This window comes from Pyrus communis, chromosome 15, assembly GCF_963583255.1.
Source record: "Pyrus communis chromosome 15, drPyrComm1.1, whole genome shotgun sequence".
Taxonomy (NCBI): domain Eukaryota; kingdom Viridiplantae; phylum Streptophyta; class Magnoliopsida; order Rosales; family Rosaceae; genus Pyrus; species Pyrus communis.
Genome location: NC_084817.1, coordinates 22,753,797 through 22,775,618, shown reverse-complemented (window position 1 = coordinate 22,775,618; position 21,822 = coordinate 22,753,797). Strand labels below are relative to the sequence as shown.

The following is a 21,822-nucleotide window of genomic DNA, read 5'->3' as shown; positions in this document are numbered from 1 at the left end:
CAGTAAACCAAGTTGTTAATTGATTAATTCCGTTGTTGGTACACTAACACATATTATCTTAGTTGACTGGTGTTGCTGACTAGTCAGTCAAGCATATATATAAAAAAAATTTAATTGCAAGTGATTCCATGAATTGTGAGAGCTACTGGTATAGGGTGAATCTCACCATGAATTGTGATCGTGTTGCCTTCTCTTAAGACATTTACTTTTCCATTGCCAAATATTGCCTGTATAAAAGGACTGTGTTTCAGAGATGAAAGTAGGGAAGTGAAACACATGTCAAAAAAAGCTTTACCTAACCACCAAAGTATTCTTACCATTTTTCTAATAGAAATGAAATCCATATGTGTTGATATGTCTTACTTCTATTAAAGAAATAATACAAATGATGATAAGTATGCATTAGATGCATGATTGATACTCTCTTTTACCACAAGGACAAAATTGACAAAATTGAAACCACGTCTAGGTTTTACCTTTGTAAACTACATGTAGCATTTAACTGGTTGCTTGCTTACCAAGCCATCCTGGCAAGCTCCTCCAGTTCGATTATTATTCTTGATTTGACCTATTATTACAAAAACTACTCACTATCAAAATGAAAGACGACCGATTATCTACCCAAGAAGATAAGAGAGTCCCACATAGGAGAAAAGGTCGATTTTAGTCTACTATAATATAAAAGAACACACTTTCAGGCTACAATGTATTGCAAATGGGGTAGGAGGTCAAAACCAACAAAGCCCCCGAGTTACGCCGATTAGAATTCCTACAGATATTGTAATTTACACCCTAAACCGATGAAATTGTCCACCCTCCGATCAAGCTAATTCGACCTATATTAGTTTGTATATAATCTAAAGCGGAAAATTTACAGGCTCAAACCAAATTGTCTCGGTGCTTTCAAACACGACAACAAAAAACAGGCAACTATTAGAGCTCCCCTTTGCTAAAGGTCCGTAAGCTTAAGGATCTTCAGGTTCTTCATCCTTGTCTTCCGCATTGTCCCACCACCTAACAGGGCCAAGACCATCATAATCAATTGATCCCTGCAAAATACGAAACTTTACTTGGCGGCTCATAGAATTCATCGCAATCTACTTGCCAAAAGAGAACACCCAACTTAATTTGAACAAAGATTTAGAGCAACGAGACAATGAAACTAGAGTTCCTCTATACTTGGTAATTAAATGGCCCGACCCCGAGCCAACAAGACTCCACTTTGCGAGGGTCGGGGGATGAACATCTATTGTACGCAGCCTTACCCTTGTTTTGCAAAGAGGTTGTTTCCATGACTCGAACCCGTGACCTTTTTGGTCACAAAGGCAACCCTTCCATTGCGCCAAGGCCAGGCCTCATACGTAGTAATTATCACATCTTATTAACGAAATGAAAAGTCTCACAAAGCTAGTTCATTGCCTTTGGAAAATTGTAAACAGAGATCAAGTGATGCTACAGCTAGATGCACAACCAGTCATGATAAGGTTCAGCACATAAACTTACAGTAACCACCATAGGAGCAAATGGTTTCGCGTCTTCCGGCTGCTCAATTGGAATTGGTGGATAGGTCACACTTTGAACTTGGAATCTTATCTGCTATTCAAAACTAAAAGTTAGCATGCACGTAGGCACCAGAAACTTATGTAGCCATAGATAAATCAAATCCTAACAATATGCACCTCATCCGTCCACTCAACAGCAAGATCATCTGCATCAGGACACTTCCATATCCAAATGACGTTGTTCCTGTATATCTCAGTAATATTAAAACCAAATATCCAACAGTAATTCAAACAATGAACCAATAAACAAGAATCCATCAACACAGACATGGAAGGGACATTCACCTCTTTTCTGGGTCAGGCTCGGAGCAAGATGGAGATGGCAAAAGATGTACTGGTACATAAATATCATCAAAAAATCCAAGCGACACTGCCAATTAAAGATTAAATTAGACTATGGACAAGAAATAGAGCCTGTCAATGTATTACTGCACCGTGGTGCATCTGTAGTGAGAATTACTTGCACAAAGACAACCTAAGAAGGAAAAAACTAATTGAAACCCAAGAACAGACTACAGTTAGTTCATATCATTAGAATACATACAGCGTAAACCATTTGCAGTAGATTCTTTAAGTTTTGCTGAAATTATCTCCCCCACAAATGGACGAAACATAATTAGTGTGAACTCCACCTGCAAATTGATAGGACATGATTGTCAACTTGTTGTATGAATTAGGAGTCTGTAAACACAACATGCTAATGGTTGAAAGAGAAACAGATGAGGAAATAATAAATTAGAAATGAAGAAGAAGAAGTAACATTGCATAGCATATATAATTGGCCGTCACATACTGAGCAACTGAACTGGAAATGAATTGAGGTATTTAGAAACTGAATAACGAACATAATACCAACAAGAAATATAAAACCGAAGGAGTACAGCAATTAACGCGAACATAACAACTTTGTATTCAAGAAAACAAAACAAGGTTAGAATATATACCCTAAAAGTTGGATGACCATCATTAGGTAGGATAAATCCATCTTTAATGGATTGAATACTGTGGACAGAAATGCAGAGCCCCAATTTGGCAATAACCTACATTCGAAGATTAGCGCAGTTAAAGAAAGCTCAACATTGTGAGTAAGAAACAAGGGCTCTATTCAAAATACATATTAAGAAACAATATAGAGAAGGCCATAAACCTTATCTAGGAAAATCTTCTCGATCTCTCCCTTAACCGCATCTTCTAGACGAAGGCTTAGCAGATGAGGTGGAAGACGGAGTGTGTGCTCAATTCGGCTGAGGTAGAACATCTGGGGTGCTCTACACAATTTGTATTCCAGAACCAAGTATGTAATTAACAAATTTTAGTTTGATTTTTCATCGACTAAAGAAGAAGATTCACAAATAGCTAGGTTTTCATAGTGGTGTGCGAGTACTAATTCAAATTTCAAAGTCAGAAGATTTGTGCAGACAATTCTATTTAAAAAAAAATTAAAAAAAATGCCTAACGAAGCAACTTGCAAGTGGTATGCAAATGTAATTCTTACTTAGTGTTTTCAAAAGTACAGCCCAACTGTTTGTTGAACTGCTCCAAAGATGTAAGGTTTTCTGCCGATAGGCAGCAAACCCAATTCAGCAACTCTAAGATAAGGAGGACACAAACGTAAATAATCTTGCAGCACTGGGGGCGGTTGGGATGGTGTGTTGAGGGATGGAGAGCTCATTTGGTGGGCCGGATGGGATTGGACTTGGTACTTAGGAAGGTTAGGGTTGGATTGGCTAGGATGGCACTCTTGTCAAGTGTTTCGTGCAGACAACTAACTTGGACTGGTTATGAATTAATGTACTTGTGAATAAATCCAAGAACACTGTCTGCAGACAGGCGCAGATTGGTGGTACTGAGATACGACCCCGCAATGCTGGTTCTTCAGAACAGCCACGCATTGTTGCTGAACAAGTGCATTACGTCTTAGTTTCAAAGAAGCTCCAAGGAGACAGTTAGCACGGTTTGGAAGAAAATACGGATTAGAATGGAGGCGGAGAGATTGAGATGGGTTCCTAAAATAGTTGCTAGGTTGGCGGGATGTTATCTGAACGGTGTTCATCTCAGAAAATAACCTTCGGGTGCCTTCTAACTCTCACATGAAGCTTCAAACTTCTAAACTGGCATCCTTTAAAGTGTCATTGAACAATTAGGCCGTATGAATTTGTCGAAAAATACGAAAACTAATTACAGAACCGGATAGTATAGCCCAATTACACATTAATCAGAAACAATGCAACAAAACCAATTAAACATCAAATAAACTCTGGATTGTGACGAAAATCGCAAAGGGTCGTGAATATTTAGGGGAAATGGTGGCTTTTATGGGTTCTAAAAATCCAACCAAAAAATTGGAAACGCATGAATTCACCAGAAAGCAAACAAAGTTATTGAAAAAATTGAAGATTTTCAGATTACAATCCAAAAAGAAAGAAAAATGAGAGAGCAAATTTATGGTACTAATCTCAATGAACACAGAAAGCTGAGAGGAGGATATCGTACCTTGCTGCGTCAGTTGTAAACTGTAGATTGTGATGAAGGATGAAGGAGATGAACCCTTAAACCATCGGTTCTGAGTCGCCTTCTTCGTCGTAACCTCGTCCTCTTTACGATTCTGGTTTTGGATTTGTTTGGGTTGATTGGCGGCAGAGACGAAGGACTGCAGTCTCAAAAACTGCTGAGACGGGTACGATTTGGGGGTCGTCTTGGGATTGAGGGTTCTTCTTCAGGTTCAGAGATTGACTGTGATTGGGATGATGGGATTGATAAGGATGATCAGTTTGTTTACGGGTTCATTGGAAGGACTGCAGGGATGGAGAGGCTGTTAGGTTTTTGCAGTGTCGTTTCAATTTTTTTTTTTAATTAAATTAATAGTGTTAAATTAAAGTTAAGTGAAGAAACATCTGTCAATAAACTAACGAAGAGACATGGAGGAGACACATAATTAGGGGACAGCAAACCCTCAGCCTCCGTTGAGATGTGTCTCCTTCACATTTTTCTCTAAATAAAACAAATTTTTAGTCACGGAATAGTTATTTAGAAATAGTCAATAAAGTTATGAACTTGTTTACAGACAAAAAATCATTTGAAGGTGTCATCAAAAATCCTTCGCGACCATTATTTGGAAAAAAAAAAAAGGGGGATGAACAACTAGCAACAAACCACGATTATCCATTCATTTTGAAAGCCGAAAAAACTCACAGAGACATTTCACCTTCCCTCTGGCCACAAGTTTGGCTTTCACATTAGCAAACAATATTATCTACACTAAGGATGAGGGTGGACTTAGCCTCACAATGGGTTAGCAATAATTTAGTTTAAACTCGCCTTTGGTTAGAATCAAACTTAAAACCATTTTATATTTTCTCTTTGTAAATTTTAGGATTAAGTACAAAAAATTCTCCAACATTTAGTGCCATTCAAAATTAGTTTAATTTTTTTTTTTAAATATTCCAACAAGTATCTAACCTATTAAAAATGTCACATTCATTAAGCCAATTAAATTTCTGTTAAATAACTAGGGCATACTTCATCTCTAAAATCAATAGAAGGTCATGAAAGCATGGCTTCCGCTAACTAAAAATCATGGAGACTACTAAAATGGTATGGACACCATCTTCACCAGTCACAAAGAATAATTGGAAGCTGAAACAATTGGCAGGTTTTGAATATAAAGGTTGGAACGGGGTTTCGTTGGTCGTAGGTTCAGCTTGAAGGTGGCAGGGGTTTGATATATTCCGATATTTAATTTTGTTTTCCATTTTATTTGTGAATTTATTTATTTATTTATTTTTATTATTCATCTTCATTTTTTTTTAAGTTATTTTAATTATTATTTTAATGTCCAAGTAAGCTAAAAAGTGGGACTCATTGTTAGCAATACATTTACCGAAAAATTCAACTAGGGATTAACAGATATAACATTTTCTACAAGTTAAGTACTTATTTAGAATGTTTAAAAATATTGAGACCAATTTAAAATAACACTAAAAGGTTGAAGGGTTTTAGGTACTTAATCTTAAGTTTTACTTTTCAAAGTTTTAATAAGCATACAGTTGCTAGCAGCAAACGGCACCGTATCAGGCGATCAGCCAATAGAATTCAAATTTCAAGAGCGGAAGCGGCACTCGAAAGAAATGGCGAAATAAAAAACGAGCAGAAGCAGCTGCAAGAGCAGAAAGAGCAGTCCAACTGGGAATACGATGATTCCGATTAGTTTCTCCGAGTTGGAAAAGAACACAGCTTCTCGTAAGCTAGCAGCAGCAGCACCACCACCACCCCCATCACCAGCGGCGTAAGCTATAACAATCCCCGGATACCCAGCTAACTGATGAACCCACTCTCCATTGCACCAAACAAATATAATGATGAGAATAAAACGCAGTAAAACTAGGGATCGACAAAAAATGACATGACATGATGTTGTGAACTTGTTTGTGCACAACTTCGGGGACCAACTAAGGTTAAATCCAAATGACACACAGCCTAGCGAAAAATATAACCGATGGAAAATAACGTGTGTAAAAGTGCCTTCCACATATATAAAACCTGAAATCCTGAAATTATTTACTCCACTAAATCATGATCTAAGTTAGCAGCTGACCAAAAGGACAAGTCACAGCTTCAGGAACTTAGTAAACTGCTTCAATGCTCGAGATGGAATACATATTCTGTCAAGCTCTGCAATTTACTCGCATCCAGTTTCTGCTCCGTGACAATAGGCTGCTTCTTCACAGTAACCATTTGCGAAGCAGGGTCCACAACCCAACCTTGCTGTAGTACATCTGCATACGACAACAATATCTCAGGAGTTTGAAACAAATGATGATGGGCCTATAAGTACGCAATTAAAAAACAAGTCCTAGCATATATTACTATCTACGATACAAGGAGTCTTCATCAAAGACTTGGAAACTTTTTCAAGCAAAAACAACTGTTTTCGAAGTGAAAATAAGAAAATGAACGGAAAAATGTAGTAAATAAGGGGTTCCTCCTACGTTTCTTCTACAAGACTTACAAAAAAACTCTAATAGGCAGGACACCTTTTTTTTCTTCTAACTTAATTTACCCATTCGTATACATCTTACGTTCAGTGACATTCGACCAAAAAATGCTACTCTTACCACATTCGTACCAACTCTCTTATAGAGATGGAACCCACATGTGTTGGTGGGCTCTACTTGTATTAGAGAAGTGGAACAGATGTGGTATGAAAATTGTTAAGTGTATCATTAGTCGACATTCAACTGGTTTTTGATTCTTGATATCCTTTTACGTTTGTAAATCTCAACAAATAATCCTCCCACACTCTTTAAAGCAGCAGAACCCTTTTTTTCTTCCAGAAAACCTACTTATTCAGGATTAATAGACTTCAAAAAGGCTCATACCTCCAAAGCTGTTAAATGGTTACTTTCCCAAAGATCACTAAAAAGCAATGATAAAGATTTTAATTTCATTTTTTTTTCCGAAAAGGAAAATTAACCCTGAGGAATTTGGTAACAAATGAATTTGTGAAGACAGAAGCTTACAAGTTGTGACATCATCCTCACTCATTCCCAAGAAGAGAGCTGTGTCTTGGATGCTTATTGTAGAATAAGCAGACTGCAGGAGCTGGAACATTTTCTTTGTGTAAAGATCTGCACGAAGTTAAGAAGACAATTAATGATGACCTTACTAAACATAAGAATTATTCGAGTGTTGACCGTTCAAAAGTACTCTACTCTCATCAGAATCAACCATAATTAAAACCAATTACAAATGACACCTTACCAGCACAGCAATTTAGGTTTATGAAGGATGTGATCACAACAAACTTCGACAAATTGTTCAGCATTCTTTGACTATTGAACAATATCACTCACTTTTTAACGGATATATTTTTCGTAAATCTTCAAATTGAAGTATCACATGCGTGCAAAACATAAAGAATACAATTTTTGATCTAGTAAAACTTGCCTGAGAAGGCTGCAACAAGACCTTCAGCATCCTGACTCCATTCATATCCACGAATAGCTTCATACACACCCCCGAAGTCCCGCACCCACAACTTCTGACCAATTTTCCAAGCAGCAATGACTTCTGGATTGCTCCCTTTGACTGCGACAGGCATCGATTTCCAAAGAAACCGCGCACTATTACTGCATCATCATCACCCCACAGATTAAATTCCAAATAACAGAAAACCAACAACAAAGACAACAAACTCAGATTTAAGTCAGGATTCACCCCAAATGCCCAAACAACAATAATAGTAAAATGCGGAATCGTAAAACAACAAGTAATCAAAACCCAGAATACAAAAAGCATTGCTACCATGAAACCATCATCAGAATACAAAGATACAGTAGATTGAGATAAAAGAGAACAAATTCAACAAAAAAAAAAAAAAACATAACTTCAAATACTTATTAGCTTCCAACGAATTGTCTTACTCGTTCTACTTAAACTCATCAACATGAACAGATTCAAAAGGCAGAATAAAATTAAACGAAAATTATGAAAATTAAAAACATACATATCACCAGCGTATATGAGAGCGAGAAGATGAATGGCGTAGGGCCAGTCGTCCTGAAAAGAAACGCCCTCCGCTGCGACCTGTGCGATCAGAGAGAGAGAGAGAGAGTGAGAGCGAGTGAGAAAACAAACGAAAGTTTTGAAATTTGAATGGATTGAAAGCGAAATGTAACCTGAAGCATGAGTTGGTCGCAGATATCGGCGAGCTTTCCATAGGATTTGGAGGCCAAGGCGTCTGAAAGGGGAGAGAAATCCATGGCTGCTTTCTCTGCTATACGATTCGGAAGGAGAAGGACCTCTCTGTATTGCTTAAACCCAGAGACCCAGAGGTGGAAAAGGAAAACCCACCCGTGTTCCGCCCAAAAAAAAAAATTAACATAAAAGGAAAAGCCACCCTCGGCATTGGGCTGTCTTGGGCTGGTTTGGGTTGAATTGGGCTAGGTTGTAACCCAATAAAAGTTTGTATTTTCGAAAGCAGTTTCCACTCTATTATTATTATTTTTTTTTTTTTTTAAAGAGGGACAACTGGTGGCTTGTCCACCTTTTTCGGGGGCGGGAAGATTCATAGAAGCATTTTAACCTCTTCTGACCACAAGTTTGGTTTTCACACCAACAACGGTTTTCAAACCCTAGACCTCCAATTTTTAGTTTTAAGAAAACCTCGTAATCCATCATTTACCACTGGACCACCAGCTCGTGGTTAGTTTCCACTCAATTAGATTTTGGTGTAATTAGATCAATTAATTTTATTTTGTATATTGATTTGATTCATTTTGTTTTATCGTTTTAACTTATTACTTTGATGTCTTAATTTATTTATACTTTCTATATTTTTAATTTATTTTGTATTGTCGTACGATAATGGTGCTAACACTAAACAATCATTGACGGTTTCGTTTTTTATTGAAGCCCACTTGTTTTTTGTTTTTAATTCCTCGGTGATACATTTCGGGCAAACGTATTTTTTGTAAGATACAATTTTTGTTCCCAATATTCACGTAGGGTTTTCGAGCTGCGTATAGTTCGGTGAACTTTTTTACATGTTTGTGTGAAGTTTGATGAGGGGTGTAATACGGCTACCATATGGTGATTAGAGACATCTTGAATGCGAACCCAAAAACTGAAAACGCAAAGTAGACATAATGCACGAGAAAATTAGCCAATAGAACGTAAAGGGTGGCATCCACACGTTCATTTGTACCTCTCACACACCCCACTCAATTTCCTGCCGTTAAATCGAATAAACTAAAAAAAAAGCAATGGACAAAAATTAAAAAGATGACGTAAAAAAAGTGTATGAACAGCACTACCAGACAGAAATTGCATTACAAATGCGCTAGTTTTTACACTTTACGCGCAGTCGTTGTTAGCAGATTTAATTTAATTACCCTCCAAAAACTCCAAGTCATGAAAAACCAACGCCTAAAAATTGGGCAAAATCTTAGATAGAGAACCCTTTTCCTTCCTCTTTTGCTATTAAACTCTCTACTACTTCCCCTTTCACTTGGGGGAGCGGGGGCCTTCTTTGTTTTTACCCCTCCTCTTTACTTTTTACCTTCTTTTTTTTCATTTCTCTCCCAATTTGAAGAGTGAAAATCACAAGGGAAACAAAAATAAGCGACTCGAAAGTTACCGACGAGAAAGTTAAGTGAGCTGAGGGAGGAGCGTTTACACACTCAATCCATCAAATCCACACTGCTTGTATGTGAGAGACTGCTTCCTTGGACTTATGACAATTGCACAATCCACGGACACCTGCATTTCCCCACCATCACCACACACTTTCAGCCTTACCTCCAACCAAAATAATAGTGAACAAAAAAGGACTACAAAAACATACATAAGAAGAAAAGCATAACAAATAAGTCCTGAGTCCCTCAATTCAATCGTTGATTGCATTGAGTTCATCGGAATCAATCAACACTTAAATGCGTTAATTTCACCATACATATAGCGTTATCAATAACCAACCATAGTCTATGACATCACGTGACGTGGGACTTTAGACTAAATATATAATAAAATATTAAAAAAAAAGGGTCCTATGAACTCTCGGGCTGGGTTGGAGCATGAGGGCATGTTAAGATTTCTTCGTGCCTAAGTTATGGTGCTTTAATGGCACGACACAGCCAGAGAGACGCACATTGTAGTAGTGTTACTAGTGATATGTAAAAGGCATTTGGAAGGGAAGAATCCATGAGGAAAGGTATCCAACCTGGCACCTATTTTTAACACCTATAAAAATCGTAACTTCATTTTTTTACTTAAAAGAGGACCAGCCGGTGGCCAAGGACGACAATTCATCCTTCCAAGACAAAAAGACTTAATCGAAACATTTCAGCATTTTCTTGACCATTATTATGTAATTCATCAGAATTAAAAATCGAACTCAAAATGAACCGTGTGAAATACCTGCACAAAATTTGACTCTAACTAGGCCACCCGTGGTGGTTTATAAAAATCATAACGAAAAAAACAATAATTAGCAGACCCCACCACCGAAGTTTCCCACAAAAGTTTTTCAATTTTTAATAAATAGATAATTCTAGATTTATATTCTACATCACCTCTCCTAGTTGTCCTAATGCAGCACAAACATATGGCCCCACCCACAAGGCCCACGCAAAGCCCTACTCACATGGCGGGCCCGGAAAGCTTTTTACTACCCTGTGAAGGGCAAATTAGTTTAGCCCCTGCCTTAACTATTTTTGCTTGCTTTCTTTCTTTTGTTCTAAGTTTTTGTTCCTATAAGTATAAAAGTGATTTTCATACACTCGTTGTCATACACGTAACTGAAGTACCCAAATACGATGCGAAGAATTACCCAAAAATACATAATAAATGTAGTAAAAAATAAAGGGTAACAAATGTTTTTGAGACAGTAAAAGTTTTTAAGGCAAAAGACTCGAACGCCAGTGAACAAAATGGTTCCATGGTGTAGTGGTTAGCACTCTGGACTTTGAATCCAGCGACCTGGGTTCGACTCCCGGTGGGACCTCAATTGAGAATTATTTTTAATTTTTTATTACTTTTTTACTTCTTCTTCTTTTATTCTTTTATTCTTTTTCTTTTTCTTTTTTTGTTTTGAAACATTTTACTTCTTCTGTTTGACAAGGAGTAATTTGAACAAATGGCACAAATATAAAAATGGACACCGGCCCAAATATCCAGGAACATGCTCACTCAAACCAAAAACCAAATGGCACGCCTAATTCTCAGTTGCAACCACATGGACACATTGACAATTTTCGCATTAATATTTTTGTTGGCCATCATCACGTGATGGTCGCGGTGATTATCCTAATTAAATCATTGGATAAGTTTAAATTTTAAGAATTGTGTAGTGAATAAATACAAATTTCAAAATTAAAACTCATCTAACAATGATAAATAAGATGTTGAACATTACCACCACTTGAGGATGGTGAGCAAAAACGCACACATACTAATGGTAACTAATGGGCAATGATATTTCATTAGAGAACTAAAATAATCTTAGAGTGAACAAAAACAAACACATTGGCATGCCAACGTTCCTAACTTGCATTTTTACGCCCACCATAATATATGAATATATGGTTAAATAAAATTTGAACTTGAGTACAAGAAAACAGACACGTCGACATGACCAACGAACCTAACTCCCGTATATGTTAGTTTAAATTATGGCTAATCAAAAGTAGAAGTAGCTCTTCTATAATTGGTGCGGCGTAAAGGGAACGCAATTACGACAACCATTAATATCGAAAGTCAAGATTTATTGCCATTTCTCTCTAACCTTACCTTTTTCATATATCCTTTTTCTAACAAACCAGATCACAGAATTCATTCAAAAATTGCAAACAAAGTAAAATGTAATTTGGAATTTTGGACCCGATCCAAGAACACAAGCAAAAGTTGAAAATGCTGAGAAATGGAAGGGCATGAATGCAAAAAACGAAAAGAAAATCCGTTTCCCAACACAAAACCTATCTGGGTCTGCCAAGCATAATATCATCAACTTATAGCGGGTTTCGGTGATTTTCTTAGTAGCCAAACAGAATTTAAGGGAAAATTGGGAAGTGGGTTTTAATCTAGGAAGCAAAATTGCGTATGGGTAGTGAGAAAATTTTAAATTGGGTGAGAGACTACTGACCTGAACGCCAGGGGAATCGAAGTTCAAGACGCGGATCTTGGCGCCAACGTCACCCAAGACCCTGAGCTCGACTCGGTCGTTGAGGGAAGCGTCTCGGACTAAATCGGCGGCGTCGGCTTGGAGCAAATTGACCCGATCGACGGCGATGGTGGCGACGACTTGGCGGACAGTGTGGGCGTCCTGGTAGAAGCCGGGGATGGAGGCCTTGCCCAATGGGATCCCGCGGTACATGACAGTGAACCTGGACTCGCCGTACTTGATCCCGACCTTGTTGGGGTTAGCAGCGGAGAAGAGCATGCGAATGTTGAGGGAGAGTGAGGCAGAGGTAGGGTTTTGGTTGGGGTCGGCGGTTGCGGTGGGATTGGGCGAGTTGATGCCCATGTACTGGACGCCGACTTGCTGGAGATCAAACTGCGGCTTCTTCGGCTTGATGGCGAGGACGATGACGAGGACGACGGCGAGGACGAGGAGGGCTAGGAAGGAGAAGAGTAAGAAAAGGCAGCAGCAGCAGCCCTTGAAGGAAGCGGAGGAGGAGGAGGAGGAGTATGACGACCTCGTCGGGTAGTAGTGGTGGTGGTTGCTGCTGCTGCGGGGGTTTGAGGAGGAGGAGGACGACGGCGGCGGTCGTGGCGGTGGGACGCGGGGTCTGTGGTCTCCGTTTACGGTTGCGTTTCCGTTTGGGGTTGGGTTGTCTCTTGATGTCATTTTATTTTTGGGTTGCTTGCTTATTCACTCACGCACTCTCTGTCCTCTGAGTGAGTGTGGAAGTGGCCTCTGTTTCTTCTTTCTTCTTCAGTGTCTGTTGCTTGATATTTGAAGAGAGGGGAGAGAGAGAGAGAGAAAGAGAGAGAGCCGCTTTCGGTGACTTTGCTTGAGAGAAAGATAAAAAGGAGCACTTGATGATGGAGAAATTTTTTATTGTAACGAAATGAAATGAAGGATACATCAAATGTTTTTATGTAAATGATGAAAAATTTTATTTTTTAAATTACTAACATTTTAACATATACATTTCATCATTTATATAATAATACATAATGTACTATTTTACGTGTCAATCACAATAAAAAATATCTCGATGAGAATTAATGTTGCAGGACGTACTGCACTTTTTTGTATTTTGATTATTTTTTTTTGGCACTGTTGTCTTTAGAAAAGGTTACATTTAATCACTGCAAGTTCTATCCACGTTTGTGTTTAATTTTTACTATTGATAAATCGCACGATCGTGATTAAGAAAGGCTAAATGAATGATTAAAAAAAAATCTGCCCTCACGATGAAAAAAAAGAGTATATGATATGGTGAGAGTATGATTGAAAAAAAAAGAACAAAGCTAGCAACCACCTTTGGGATGAGAGACATTTTTACCTTTGGGATGAGAGGTATTTTTAAGGCTGTGATATCCACGTACCTTATTTTACTTTTTACATATTTTTTTAATTTTCGGTCATTGGATCAGATGAATTGAAGAAGAACAATGGACAAAAATTATCAGAGAGTGTTTGAGAAATAAAATGAAGTATGTAGATAGCACACCTCTATTTTTAGTGTGTTTGGTATATGAGTACACACTCATATATTATTATACAATCGAAATGATACTTGAAAGAAAAACTTTTTTTTATTTGTATAATAACATATCACGTATCGTTTCGTTTTCGAATAGACTAAGGACGCGTTTACGAAACTGTAATTGGAATCAAAACACGAAATTGAATTCTAATTACGGGATATAACTTTGTTTACTAAACTTGGGAAGTAAAAGAAAATATGGGACCCACACAAAATTTTCGAATTCAATTCCAAGATTTGGAGGATTTGGATCCCTTAGATTAACATGGTATTTGGATTCCTGATTGCTTGGGCAATCGAAATGACAATTTTGTTCCGTTTATACCCTCACTTGCTTTTTTTATTTCCAAGACTATCCTTTATAAACTCATTAACATCAGTTTAATTATGCACAACTTCTTACCTTTTTTTATTTCAATGTTCATTCATATTATGCACAACTCTATGCTCATTCATATTATGCACAACCCCATACATATGCCGAAGAGAATAATCTAACTTGACAAGAAAATTTAAATATTAAAGTAATTACTTAAATTTATAAATAAAAAAATAAAATAAACAAAAGCATTTTAGTGTGTCTATGAAATAAAAAAGTAATTTATTTTTTTTCTTACTATTATATATTATATCAAATTTTATTAAAAATATATACATATAATATTTGATTTGGGACAAGGGCATTTTAGTAATCATAATGATTTATATTCTGATTCTGCTGAATTAGTAAACAACTTTATAAAATTAGTGTCATTTATATTCAGATTTCAAAACATTTAAGTAAACAGCTCCGATTCTAACTTCTCCTCATCCCAACTCCTCCTCAATTCAATTCCACTTACTTTCATTACGGTTACGTAAATGCATTATAAAAAAACCTCACCTCCCGTAGGTCAGTTGCTAGCACACGCTGGGTATGTAATCGGCACGTGGCTTGCTTGTTTAAAAGCAAAAGATGGTATAATTTGTCTCTTGAAATCAACTTACTATTATACCCCCATTTTCTTTCTCCTCCGGTTTTCATTTCTTTTTCCGGAGGACAAGAAAGTAAATTTCTGGTTTGTTTAATGAAAACTAGCAAAATCACACACACACTGTTGAAAATATATATATTTTTAGTTTTTTTAAATATTTGTTTTTTAGTTTTTTTTCATGAGAGAAGTTATTTATTTTTAACAAATGGCAGACACCTAGCTGTGAGGTTTAGAAAAAAAAACAATAATGATCACATTATTTTCTTTTCTAATATCTTCTTTCAATTTTGTATTAAAGGGTATAGTAGTAATTTTATTAGATTTTGGTTGACAAAAATATGTAGTTTAGATGAAAGCCATGTATAAATTTGGAAAAACAAGTGTTTTATTTGGAAAATAAAGAGAATGAAGTGTTTGTCTTGGACAGATACGGAAAAATAATATACAATCAAAATCCACACACCAACTCCTTTCCTAACCGGCAACTCCCTTCCCCAACTCCTCTGTCGCCGGCGTCGGTGCCGTTTCGCCGACAACTCACTGCCCCCAATCCTCGACCTCCCTTACACCTTAAGCCCTAACCCAACACCAATCTACGAGATCCATTACCACACCGTCTTACTTGCTTTATGTTTCAAATAAGAAGAAACGAAAGAGCATTACCTAACTTGAGCTTCTTTAAATTCGGCAGAAATGCAACATATGCTTCATTCGAATTCAAAATATGCAGTAACAAATATCTGTTACTAGTCTTCTTCAGCAACTACACTAAATAATTCAAGTACACACGCGTGCTAAAGGGCGGGATGAAAAATAAGTTGACTCAAAAAGCGATACATAAATAGACACCGAGAAGAAACTGCATGACAGAAGGCTAAGTAAATCAACTATAGATTTAGAGTATTCCTAGGAGACTCCAGCTTTGAAGAACAGGTGTGACGGGTGGCTAATCTCAACGCTACTCAACAGTATCTGCGTTTGGACTGGTATTACCTGCATCCGGTTTAGCTATTTCATCGCCCCTTCGATTGTTAGCATCAACGTCAAGGACATCATCAATCATGTAGTCCTCTGCTACGTTAATATCTTCCACATCATCCTCATCTTCGTTGTTGCTTCCATCAGGGATGTTTCTTTTCTTGGGACCATGCTCAAGCCTGTGTGTGTCTAATTCTTTGTCCATTGTTTCCTGTAAGTTCATCACATCGTTGTTCGCTTTCCTTGGTTTCCTTGCATTTTGCCACCTTTCTAACTCCTTTTCAACATTGGCAATATACTGCTCCCCAATCTGCTTCTGATACTCGGTCAGTTCCTCTCTTCGTGCAGCTTTCCATGCTAGAAACTCCTGATACAGTTTTGTACAGGAAGAATCAAGCAAAATAGACATATAAATGAAGATGTAATACATAACTGGTCCTGATGTATCGCAAGAGGGGCACCCCTCAAGCGCAAAACTGTAATCTCGTTATCCTTGCTGCTGAGTTCTTACACTTATAAGCGGATATTTAAATTTAGTGCCCAATCAAATTTCCAGTTTTACTTAATTAGTAGCCTCACAGAACCACATTTTTTGTGAGAAATTAGAAAAGACATTGGCTTCCATTGAAACCATAAGCCAGTGTCTCCAGGTATTCAGAAACAACGTGACAAGTCACAAGGAACTCACCTTTTCTTTTCGCTGTTCAGCTAGCGCAGCATCCTCTTCCAATGGTTTCTTGGGCAGATAATATATTGGAGGCTCTGCTTTAGTCCTAAAATCGAACAAATTTCCAACCAATCAAACATGAGTGAGAAAATATAGAAGAAAGCACTAATTAATTCTACCTAAAACCCCACAATAACGCAGGAAACATCCAGTCATCAGGTTGCTTCAACACTAATATTCGCATGAATAGAAACTTATCTTTGTCCCAATAAAATGTGAATATGGACACTTTTTTGGACCAAAATTAAAAATAACCTGCAAAAGAAAAAAACGACAGAGAATTACTTTTTAGAACATTTTTTTTGTGACAACCGTTTAAGTAAATTGACAGTTAGAAACCTTATACCTTATAAAATTCCCAAGTCTTTTATTATGCTCACTCCACTGAAGAAAAAGAAGTTCCAATTTCTTTTCTTCCGTCTTGGCATTAACGCGTGCCCGAAGAGTCTACAAAAATAAGTGCAGGGATTAGCCAATAAGGATTAACGTGTTCCTCAAACAAAAAGTCATTTCTAGGCACACTAATGTAGGTCAAAGTATTATTATCAGGAACTTAACAACGAACCAGATCTCTCCTCCGCTTTTCCGCAATTTGTTCACGCTCTTGTAGCCTAAGTCTTTCACTTTCTTCTCGTGCTCTTTGTTCAGCCTAGATATATTACAAAAAGCATTACAAGTTTCATCATTAAACTCAAAATACTTTATAAATGAAAAGAAAAGAACAAAAATTCATGGAAAAAAGTGCTTGCAATGAGCATTAACGAGCATCTCTATATGTCGTATAAACAAAGTATTATTAAGAAAAAGTACAAAACAAAGGAAAATATGCCGACTCTACAAGACTACAATCCCTCCATGGCCAGAAAGTACAAACAATTTCAGTATTTCGCAAATATCCGTTTCATATAGAATTTCCCAAATTTACTAGCACCTTTCATTAACTATATTCAGGCAATTTTATCTATTTGGTAACTCCCCAAAAATCCAGGAGACAAGAATCAAGCTAGATATGGTCTTCATATATTGATGCTCCAAGTGTACACATTTAGACTTTCATATAGCATAATATTTTTCAAAACAAGAGCAACTCAGATAAGAATAACAAAATGCACAACATCATTTGTTCTTTACTTCTTTTCATATTCCCTGCTCGCTCCCATTGACCTAGTTGAGTATACCTTCCACTCCAGTACGAGAAAGGCCTTGTGTAAAGGGAGCATGATTAGCATGTAAGTGTTAAAGTGGGAGTGCCAGATATTAGTGGGTGAATATTATTTTGCGTTAAAGTGGGAGTGCCAGATTTGAGCATGTAAGTCCTAAAACTTCCAGCATGCCAACATTCATATAGAAATATTATTTTGCGTCATGGATATACACTAAAATAGGTATGTATTAAAGAAATCATTTATATACTCACTCTCTGTAAAGAATCTGATCTCCGCATGAATGCCTCTGTCCCTGAAAGTTGCAAGTCCTCTTTCCTGAATTTCTGCAACAGTCACCAGAGAAAATAAATAAGCATATGGAATTACAAAATATAACTGTCATTAGAAAACATGTTGAGGGAAAAAAAATTCAGCCTATAGTTTTACACCTTAAGCAGACCATATGATATATGGTGCTTAATTAATATTGTAAGTGTTAAGAAATCTCTAAAATGCAAAATTGATTACAGTGGATGCCTAAGAATATCAACCAGTGGCTTCCCCTGTAGCAAGAGGTTCGTTTTGAAAACCATTTCATTTTAAGCATGTGGTTGTCACTTTTGTATTAGTGACAGAGGGGGAATACATGGGGCAAAGGAGGGATAAATAAGAGTAGATGAAAGATGGTGTGAGAGATATAAAAGAAAGCTTTAAGGAAAGGCACACAAAATGAAAACTAGAAACTAAAAACTTTTTTGAGTGGTTTTCACTTTAAAAATTTTGTTTGAATTCGTTTTCAAAATTTTACGTCATTCTTCTTTATTTCTTCCCTTCTCTTCCCACACCCTTCTTCATCCCTCCTTTCCCCATATACGTTCCTAATATATCAAGCAGTGAAAACTAAAAACGAAATGGTTATCAAATGGGCCCTAAGAAGGGCAACTAGTGACTTCCTCTTCAATATTTGGCACTTGTGAAGTGTTATGAAACATCCCTAATGCATATTGTGAAGTCCTATATAACCCTCAAGCGCTTAAAATAATATTCTCTAGACTACAGAGCCATGGAAAAAATCTATACTCCTCAAAATTTGTTCACATTTTATGTATTCCTACATCAGAGTATGGATTGAATTAATACTAGCAAGTACCGCTTCGAGTGGCTTGACCTCGATTTGCACACAAACATAAAATGGTGACCACTCAAAAGACAAGAATTTGGTCAGTTAAAAAAAAATTTCTTCTAATAATTTTGATGTTTACAAGAAGTATATTTTAGTTGTAACAATATAAATCAGTTTTAATCACTTGTTGCTTATGAAACCAATAGACTAAACTGCACATACCTCTAGAGTCCCCAAAAGTTGTCCTAGCATTCTTTTGTTCCTATTAACCAAGCTGGGGTCTTGTTCTTTTGGCAATACTCTCGGAACATGATCTGCTGCTGGAATTTCAAAATCCTAACCACAAAACAACAATCAAATTCAATAGAGATTTATGGTTCCAGAGCAACACTCCTCAGGAAAACGAGAAAGACGTAAAGTTACCTTCTTTGCTACTCCGTGATTTCCTTCCCTCCTTGACCAGCCACTTTGTTGGGAATTTGCCAACTTCCTATCACTCTGATCAGCCGTAGCTTCTACAGCTGAATCATTCATCTTCACATCCTTGGCCTCTTCAGCAGTTTCAGTGATTTCTCCATCCTCAACCTTTATCCAAAATCAAGAAATACGACTTTCAAACTGTTTTAGGAATACAAAGTTAACAAAGCCGTCCTCAATAGTACCAAAATGTACCCCTTTTCTCAATTGACGCAGAATAATTATATCTATTACATACAATCATTACTTTTTCTTCCCTCCTAATTTCTCAGACTTCAAACGGAGGGTAAGATTAAGACCAATTACAATTAGCTCAAGTTAATCTAAACCACAACAGCCAGAGAAGAATTAGTTTATACAAAATGCAAGGGGTCTTACCTTGACAACCGCTGATGAAAGCCGGCGTTTTGCAGGACGTTGATCCTCTGCATCAGCTCTATCTGCCTGAAAATTACAATGGCCAATCACAACTCTAAATCAAAAAATAATGATTGTAAACTTATAAGTGACCTAATTTTATCAATACAAACGCAGAAATTCCCAAGAAATTTTCGCTGCGATTAGTTCCATGGAAACAAAAGATGAATTGAAACAAGCCAGCAAGTGGGTAAATTACAGGTCGAGTAAATCCACGCGGACGAACGCCAGCACCATTGGCTGCAAAATTGCGAGGACCAGCGGCTACCAAGCCTCCCTTCCGGAGTCCCCTAGGGTCTCGAAGCCGTTCCGTAATCTGAAGATTAAGAAACAAGCACATATGAATTATATGTATATCTGTATATATATGTTTTTGTGTGTATATACATATAGAGAGGGAGAAGCAGACCTCGCGCTGTTGGCGTTGGAGTTCATCGATCTCCTTACGGAGCTCCTCCTGCGTTTTCTCAACTGCGGCGCTTCCCATGAGTCGATGAAGAAACCGAAAAGAGAATAAGAAGAATAGTGTGTTCACCAAAACCCTCGACCCGCGTCTTGTCTCGCTTTCCCCAAATTTTTATCATTCTAAAACATGGTGGCACAAGCCATCACTTACTATTACGGTTTACTCTGCATTTGTAAGAGGTTTTAAGTTTGACATATTATTATAACTAGTTCAGTGTGACATTCTTTTTTTCATTTGTTTAATGTAGATAATATCGTTTATTTAAAAAAAATGTTGCATAATAACCATCACCGGGTGACATAATGATTGGGATAAATTTCAGACCCGTATTCAGTACGTTCTGCGTTCGATTTCTGGTGCTGCTAAATTGCAAGATGGTGGTTGGGAGGTTCTTAGCTCCTGAAAAGGTAAATAACGTGCCGAAGCCACCAGCTGGTACCCTTTTTAAATAATAATAAATAAATAAAACATGTAGCATAATAATGTTCTAGAGAGTAGGTAATAATATACGAAACTAGTATAATACGTGTAAGTATGTACATGTATTATTTGACAACTTTATTAAAAATTTACATTTTCAATCTAATATTTATTTATTTAAATTAATTAATCACTTTTATTTCTTGAAAATATGTTAAAATACATGGAGTCAATGAAACTCCACTAGAATTCTATCAAACCTCACAGATTTATAACTTTTTTAAAAGTTGGGTATTCTGATGAGGAAGTTTAAGGCTGGTTTGGTATTGATGTGCTTTGAAAAAAAACTGCTTATGTTGTGCTGTGAGAATAAGCTCATTTTTGCTGATTCACATTTTCAGCTTTTTTTTAACCCAAAACTGTGAAAATAAGCTATTTTTTAAGTGTTTACCAAACACCTTTTTGAGCTTAGCTTTTTTTTTTATACCCACTTTTTATAAAAGCACCTCAATACCAAACCAATACTTAATCCTCTTTCTTTAAGCATGTAGGCTTTGAAATTGCTGACAGGATCCTTAATGACTGCCTTGAGTCGTTCTTCACAATCTGTTGGGCTATATGGGGCTTAGAAATGGAAAACTCTGGAATGGAATTTGTGATTCTTTGGATGTGGTTGTTGCTCGCTACATCAAAATATAAATGTGATTCGCTTGAAAGGGGTTATCAAAATATTCTGTTTGAATGTGATTCACTTCAAATTGTGGATTCATTGAAGGGTCATTCTATTAATCTCTATTTCATTGGACAGATTATAGATGATATTAAGGCCTTGCTTCCATCAGTCACTGGAGCTTCTTTTATCCACGTTTACCGCCAAGCTAACGGAACTGCCCACGGACTTGCTTGTCTCGGTCTTACTATCATTTCCTTAAAAGAAAAAAACATCTCTCAATTAAAGACATCCCCTAGATGTGTATATGGGTGGGCAAACGGATATAGGAACCGTGGGTCGAGGCAGGTAATCAAGGTTCGAGGTGGGCACGGGCTGGTTCCTAATTTTTAAAAAGAGAAATGGGGTGAGGCTTTGGAATTTTAGGGACGGGCCAAGTCCATAAGTATAAAAAAAAAAAGGTACCCAGACCAACTCGTTCGTGTAACATCCCACTTCCTTTTGTTCCTCCCTGTGACAGTTCTCACTTTCGAGAACATTGTCTCCTTGTTTCCCTTTCTCTTATCTCAATGCTCTTTCATATTCGAGAACAAACACAGACACACACCCCACTTCCCCGTGTTTCCCCCTTCCCCAATCTCATGAACCTTC

General features: G+C 37.1%; 4 protein-coding genes and 1 non-coding gene across 5 annotated transcripts; 1 reads left to right on the top strand and 4 right to left on the bottom strand.

Moving 5' to 3' along the window:
- Window positions 1-645: 645 nt before the first annotated feature.
- On the bottom strand, window positions 646-4,425 carry LOC137718024 (uncharacterized). The gene is made up of 8 exons (XM_068457546.1): window positions 4,056-4,425; window positions 2,710-2,830; window positions 2,507-2,602; window positions 2,107-2,194; window positions 1,848-1,932; window positions 1,680-1,746; window positions 1,504-1,593; window positions 646-1,049 (listed from the first exon to the last, which is right to left on the bottom strand). Exons 2-8 carry the CDS (start codon window positions 2,818-2,820, stop codon window positions 966-968), a joined length of 621 nt encoding a protein of 206 aa, XP_068313647.1. The 5' UTR covers window positions 2,821-2,830; window positions 4,056-4,425; the 3' UTR covers window positions 646-965.
- Window positions 4,426-6,043: 1,618 nt separating this feature from the next.
- LOC137718623 (COP9 signalosome complex subunit 8-like) lies at window positions 6,044-8,404 on the bottom strand. The gene is made up of 5 exons (XM_068458172.1): window positions 8,240-8,404; window positions 8,068-8,147; window positions 7,509-7,690; window positions 7,082-7,189; window positions 6,044-6,337 (listed from the first exon to the last, which is right to left on the bottom strand). Exons 1-5 carry the CDS (start codon window positions 8,321-8,323, stop codon window positions 6,198-6,200), a joined length of 594 nt encoding a protein of 197 aa, XP_068314273.1. The 5' UTR covers window positions 8,324-8,404; the 3' UTR covers window positions 6,044-6,197.
- A 959-nt stretch (window positions 8,405-9,363) lies between these two features.
- LOC137718391 (NDR1/HIN1-like protein 26) lies at window positions 9,364-13,036 on the bottom strand. The gene is made up of 2 exons (XM_068457931.1): window positions 12,202-13,036; window positions 9,364-9,821 (listed from the first exon to the last, which is right to left on the bottom strand). Exons 1-2 carry the CDS (start codon window positions 12,904-12,906, stop codon window positions 9,735-9,737), a joined length of 792 nt encoding a protein of 263 aa, XP_068314032.1. The 5' UTR covers window positions 12,907-13,036; the 3' UTR covers window positions 9,364-9,734.
- Window positions 10,993-11,064, top strand: TRNAQ-UUG (transfer RNA glutamine (anticodon UUG)). The gene has a single exon. It is a non-coding gene; the product is annotated as a tRNA-Gln (tRNA).
- Window positions 13,037-15,431: 2,395 nt separating the features above from the next.
- On the bottom strand, window positions 15,432-20,192 carry LOC137717495 (uncharacterized). Its single transcript, XM_068456877.1, has 10 exons — window positions 20,025-20,192; window positions 19,815-19,931; window positions 19,577-19,642; window positions 19,145-19,306; window positions 18,944-19,057; window positions 17,871-17,942; window positions 17,019-17,102; window positions 16,800-16,900; window positions 16,415-16,499; window positions 15,432-16,093 (listed from the first exon to the last, which is right to left on the bottom strand). The coding sequence occupies exons 1-10, from the start codon at window positions 20,100-20,102 to the stop codon at window positions 15,707-15,709; spliced, it is 1,266 nt and encodes a 421-aa protein (XP_068312978.1). The 5' UTR covers window positions 20,103-20,192; the 3' UTR covers window positions 15,432-15,706.
- Window positions 20,193-21,822: the final 1,630 nt, after the last annotated feature.